Source organism: Bison bison, unplaced genomic scaffold (genome assembly GCF_000754665.1).
Source record: "Bison bison bison isolate TAMUID 2011002044 unplaced genomic scaffold, Bison_UMD1.0 scf7180017864516, whole genome shotgun sequence".
Lineage (NCBI taxonomy): Eukaryota > Metazoa > Chordata > Mammalia > Artiodactyla > Bovidae > Bison > Bison bison.
In genome coordinates, this window is record NW_011495069.1 from 9619526 (window position 1) to 9625870 (window position 6345).

Below are 6345 nucleotides of genomic sequence, written 5' to 3' on the forward strand. Positions count from 1 at the left end.
GAAGGGCAACCGTATCCAAGACAGAAATTTGGGGAAAACTAGCTAAAGTATGGAGAAGGCAATGGCACCCCACTCCAGTACTCTTGCCTGGAAAATCCCATGGACGGAGGAGCCTGGTGGGCTGCAGTCCATGGGGTTGCTAAGAGTCAGACACGACTGAGCAACTTCACTTTCACTTTTCACTTTCATGCATTGGAGAAGGAAATGGCAACCCACTCCAGTGTTCTTGCCTGGAGAATCCCAGGGACGGGGGAGCCTGGTGGGCTGCCATCTATGGGGTTGCACAGAGTCGGACACGACTGAAGCGACTTAGCAGCAGCAGCAGCAGCAGCCAAAGTATACAAGACCACACCAGATGTCATCTTTATATTTGGAGTCAGAACCCATTTTGGTGGTGACAACTGGCTTGGATGTGATTTATGATTCCTTGGGTTATGCAAAGAAAAATAAACCAACACCACCTTGTAAGACATGGGCTGCCCGAGAAGAAAAAGAACTGAAGGACAGAATGAAGGAGCTTGGGGGATCACAAAGACCAATGTAGGTGCTGGCAGAAGGAAGGATTAAAGATCCTGCAGTGACTTTATTTGTGGTGATTGTACAGATGTTTCATGAGAGGATTAATAAACTATGCAAAATAAAAAAAGACCACTGCCACTCAAAAGAGAAGATGGTCTCTCATACATCTCCCCTCTCTATTTGTGTGTGTGTGTGTGTGTGAGCCACATGGCTTGCAGGATCTTAGTTCCCTGACCAGGAATCGAACTTATGCCCCCTGCAGTGGAAATGTGGAGTCCTAACCACTGGACCACAAAGGGATTCCCTCTCATACACCGTCTCATGCCAACCTCCCAGCAGCCTCTCTGAGACCAATTGGACAGTTGTTGGGACCTGGCTCTGACAGGGGAGAAAGTGAACATCTGGGTTCCTGGGGGCAGATGTCCTTATATTCTCTTTGATGCCCCACTTTCCTCGACACTGTGCATATTACTACTCCCTCCGTGTTTTCCTTCCCTTTCTTGGATGTTGCTTTTTGTCCAGTCATCCAGTCAGCAAGTATTTATTGAACACTTCCTGCATGCCAGGCTTTGTTCTCCAGCACAGACCAGAACAAAGTCTGTACCCTCGTGGAGCTTTTATATCCTGGTGGGGCTGACATGTCTTTTCTCTTAAAACAATAAATTTATAATTTCAGGAGTGCTAAGTGCTCTAAAAAATGATAAATCAAGGAAAGCACAGAGAGAATGATGGAAGCGGGAGTGGTCGTCTAGGGTAGATGTTGGGAAAGCCTGCTCTGGAAGATATTGACTTGGCCACAGAGGCTCTCGAATGGAGTAAAGGGGTTCTGGGCAGAGGGAAGAGCCAGGCAAAGCCCAGGAGCAGGAAGCTTCTTTCCCGCAGTCTGTACTCTCACTGGTGGGTTTCCCTGAAGCTCCTCCTCTCTGCTCCCTCGCCGCACACCCAAGCCTCCCGGGTGTCCTCCTGCAGCCAGCACAGCCAGTGCTGACAATGTGCCAGGCCCCTCCCAACAATCCCATGCAGAAGATACTAACGTGGTCTTTTTCTTAACTTTTATTTATTTGGCTGTGCTGGGTCTTGTTAGTTGCGGCATGCAAACTCTTTAGTTGCAGCACGTGGGATCTAGTTCACCTGACCAGGGATCAAACCCCAACCCTCTGCATTGGCTATGCAGCATCTTAGCCACTGGACCAATTGGGAAGTCCCTGTCTCTAGAGAAAACAGGCCCAAAGAGCCTAAGATATTCACCCAATCTAACTGCTGACCACACCACCTGCTAACCACCCCAAACTCACCATGTCCAACCTGAAGTACAGTATCTTCCCCAGCCCTGACCTCCCCATGTACCCTGCCACTGGCCTGCCCCCTCCTTCTCCCTGTGACACTTCAGTGGTTCTGTGCTGGGAGGATAAGTGGTGGGGCCTGGGATCTGGGCCCTCACCTGGTCCCTGCCCCCCAGCCCCATCCCACAGGCCTGGTTGATTCCAATGAGGATCAGAGCTCGAGTTGGAGGGTGGAGGAGGCAGCTATTTTCCCTTCCCCAGAACTGGCCATATCTGTGGCATCTGGAGAAGTCAGCTGGGAGAGGTTCCCTGGGAACAGGAAGAGGTGGGGAAGGGGGAGTTCCTTCTCTGTGCCCTGACCTGCCAGGGTGCCTAAGATGGGAGGCTGAGAGGGGCCCGCCCTGGGGACTGAGCTGATGGCTTTCTGCTTCCAAGTTCTTCCCGGCTCCCCCACTCCTGCTGCTTCGGGGAAGTGACCCCCACCCCCACCACCACCCCGCTGGCTTTCCAGATCCTTGAATAAATAATTCAAGTTTTGAAATCTTGCCAGGCCCACCCCTCCCTGTGCAGTGAGGGCGCTATTGGGCTGACATGATTGACGTCGCCCGGTTCCTTCTGCCAGCCCCAGCATCACGAGGGCTGGCCCGGTCACTGTCAGTCCAGACCCTTTACCCTGTCCCACTCACCTGGGGGCCCACAGTCACCTGGTATCTTCATTCCAGGACCCTGTGACCCTCATCACAGCCTGGTCACTTCAGCACTTGTGACAGGGTCACGGTGACCTGAAGAACTATCACCCAGCCCCTCCACCTTCCCTTTCTTTCGCCACCACCTCATCCCTGAACCCCATCATGGCCCAGAGTCACCCTGACACTGCTATGGTTGCCCTAGGGGCTTCTTCTCTACCTCAGCGTCGTACTGCCACCATCCCCCCAAGATCCTGTCACCACGCTCATACCGTCACTTCCACCCACCTCCCTGCTCCCTCGTGCTCCTGTCACCATCACCTCAGGGCCCCATCGTCTTGGCAACCCCTGTCATCCTCACTGGGGACTGGGACGCTCATTCAGCCCCCATCACTCGGTCTCCGTCACCTGAATTCCGTCAGCCTGTCTGCCACCCGAGGGTCCCATCACCTCCATAAACTCTCCGGGGCCCCTTTCCTCCTCTCCCTCTAACACATGCCCCCCGCCACCTTCCTGAGACTTCAAGGGCTCTCGCACCAGCGACCCCGAAACCCCCGGCCCGTAGAGGGCGCAGCGTCAAGGACAGCGCGGGCCGACTCAGAAGGGGGCGGAGCCGCAGCCACGGTCGCTTTTTATGAATGGGGGAGCGGGCGGCACGAGGCCTCATTACTATGCCGAGCGGCGCGCGCTGCGCCCCAGCGCGACGCACCCATTGGCCAGCCGGGCCACTGACGTCACCAAAGCGGTGGTCGGGGGCGGGGCGGGGCGGGGTGACTCACGCCGCTTCTCCCGCGGCCGCGGGGGCTTCTCGGGGTCCTCACACACCCTGCGCAGCCCGGACCCGAGTTCAGCCTTCCCGCGGCCCGGCCGCGCCCGGTTCCGAGAGGTGAGTAGCGGGCCCCGGCCTGGGTACCAGGCATCCGAGAGGGCACGCAGGATGCTGGGGCGCTGGGCAAGCGGTCAAGCTCCCAGCGGTTGATTGGGGTCGGAGGTTGAGACCAGGAACCCTGAGTCTGGGCTCACAGGAAGGGACCCAGGGTCTGGGTGATAAGAGCTGTCAGCTGGGTAGCCCGGCGTGGGGTGAGCACTCCTGCAAGGACCCGAGGCCCTGAAGGGACTGATGGTCATCTGAGTTTGGGCCGGCAGGAGGCGTCTGGGCCAGGACCCAGGCGTCCGAGCAGGAGGAGGTGTCCGACTTAGAAATCCAGACGTCCGGACAGGAGGCGGAGTCAGGCCCAAGATCCAGGTGTCCAAGCAGAGGGAGGGATCTGACTACAGGATCCTGGCTTCCAGCAGGGGGTGTCTGTCCCAAAGACCCAGAGGTTCAGGCAGAAAGAGGGGTCCAGCTGGGGGGCAGAAGTCTGGCCGAGTGTGTGTTGGGGGGCTGAGGTCCCAGATGTTGTTACCCCAGGAGTGCAGGGTGGGGGCTGGCGGGAGCTTCATGAGCATTCTCTGGGGGCGGAGTCTGGGGCTGGCCATACTGAGAATCGTGAGGGGTCTGGTGAGCCTCAGAAACTGAGCGTCATCCTCCCTGGTGGGGAGGGAGCAGAGCTGCTGTCAGTCTTGAGATGTCCCCTCCCCCGGTCCTGGGCCTTTCCCAGCTTCTCCGGGATCCTATGGGCCTCTATCCACTTATGGTAGTCCTTGATCTTGTCCTCCTCAGTCACACAAGTGGGAGAAAGAGACCTGCAGGACTCAGTGAGTTAGAAGGGAGAGGGGAGCGACCCACCACAGGGATCACCAGACCCCTGCTGGCCTAGGGGCATAGGCGAAGACAAGGGTATCCTGGAAGGAGCTTCAGGGCATGGGAGGGGGTGGGCAACCTGGGACCCAGCCAGGTATCCTGAGGAGAGACCTCCACTGCTTCCAGACCCCTCCACCCAGCACCCAGCCCTGCCAGCTTCTCACAGGGCCTTTCTCCTACAGGTACCATGATGTGGGGTGCAGGCAGCCCCCTGGCCTGGCTCTCTGCTGGCCCCGGAAACGTGAACATGAGCAGCATGGGGTCCACAGAGGGGCCCACAGGCCCTGCCACACCGCTGCCCTCCCCCACGGCCTGGGACGTAGTACTGTGCATCTCAGGCACACTGGTGTCCTGTGAGAACGCGCTGGTGGTGGCCATCATCCTGGGCACTCCCGCCTTCCGTGCCCCCATGTTCCTGCTAGTGGGCAGCCTGGCTGTGGCAGACCTGCTGGCAGGCCTGGGCCTGGTCATGCACTTTGCTGCTGTCTTCTGCATTGGCTCAGCAGTGATGAGCCTGGTGCTGGTTGGCGTGCTGGCCATGGCCTTTACTGCCAGCATCGGCAGCCTACTGGCCATCACCGTTGATCGCTACCTTTCTCTGTACAATGCACTCACCTACTACTCAGAGACAACAGTGACGCGGACCTATGTGATGCTGGCCCTAGTGTGGGGGGGCGCGCTGGGCCTGGGGCTGCTGCCTGTGCTGGCCTGGAACTGCCTGGATGCCCGGGCCACATGCGGCGTGGTCTATCCACTCTCCAAGAACCATCTGGTGGTCCTGGCCGTTGCCTTCTTCATGGTGTTTGGCATCATGCTGCAGCTGTATGCCCAGATCTGTCGCATTGTCTGCCGCCACGCCCAGCAGATTGCCCTCCAGCGGCACCTGCTGCCTGCCTCCCACTACGTGGCCACCCGAAAGGGCATAGCCACCCTGGCCGTGGTGCTTGGCGCCTTTGCCGCCTGCTGGCTGCCCTTCACCGTCTACTGCCTGTTGGGCGATGCCCACTCCCCACCCCTCTACACCTATCTCACCCTGCTCCCTGCCACCTACAACTCCATGATCAACCCCATCATCTACGCCTTCCGCAACCAGGACGTGCAGAAGGTGCTGTGGGCTGTCTGCTGCTGCTGTTCCTCTTCCAAGACGCTCTTCCGATCCCGCTCCCCCAGTGATGTCTAGTCTCATCCTGGTGACCCTCCAGCCCTGATCACTACAGAATTCCAGAGTGTTAGGTCCTCCAGGGCTTTGTTCCAACCCCCAGCTCCACACCCCAAGACCCAGCTGGTTCTGGAGTTCTAGGACTTTGGGTGTTTCACAGGATTCTGTTCAGATCCCTGCAGGGCCCAGCTGGCTCCATGGTTCTAGAATGTTCCTGTGGTCAGGGTTCCAACTCAGAAATGTCCCACAGCCCAGATGGGCTTGGAGTTCCAGTAGGCTGCTGGGTGTTTCACAGTGCCATTCCAAGTCCCTGACCTTCCCCCTGCCTTGACCTTGACCATGTCACTTTACTTTTGGGTTTCTGAGCTAAAGAGTCAGAGAGGTTAGTTACTCCGTTGCCTAGATAAGAGAAAGATTTATCTGTATATATGTGCACATACAAAGAGAATATCTATTTATTATTTATTTATGAATTTATTTATGGGTGTTAAGGGGAAAAAAAGAGACCCACACCTTGAAATCCAGGCCATACCAGGGTACTCCCAGTCCCCAACACCCTCATTTCTGACCTCAGTTCCTAGAGGGGGAAAAGGGAGAGAGAGAAACCACGTATTTTGTTATTATTTTTGCTTACTTTTTATCGAAGAGATCATAGAAACCAGAGCCTTCTCCCCAGGCCCGCCCCCCTCGGGTTTGCAGGGGGAACACACCAGCCTCTGGTTTTTTATTTTTTTAAGAAGCCATCACCTGAGAAACCGAGAATTCCTCTGCTCTGGGGGCCGACTGCCCTCTGGTGGCCGTTTTTGGGGAACTGCAGCCGGGTCGGCCGTCGGAACCAGGCCAAGCAACCCCAGCTCCACTCCAGCCTGGTGTCCAGCACCATAGCCAGAGCCTGGGGTCAGGTCTCACCCTGCAGTGCCCTACAGGAGGCAGGGTGCGAGCCAACACCTGAGC

General features: G+C 57.1%; 1 protein-coding gene across 1 annotated transcript; it reads left to right on the top strand.

The window, feature by feature from the left end:
* Positions 1-4419: 4419 nt before the first annotated feature.
* On the top strand, positions 4420-5412 carry GPR3 (G protein-coupled receptor 3). Its single transcript, XM_010830132.1, has one exon. It carries the CDS (start codon positions 4420-4422, stop codon positions 5410-5412), a length of 993 nt encoding a protein of 330 aa, XP_010828434.1.
* Positions 5413-6345: the final 933 nt, after the last annotated feature.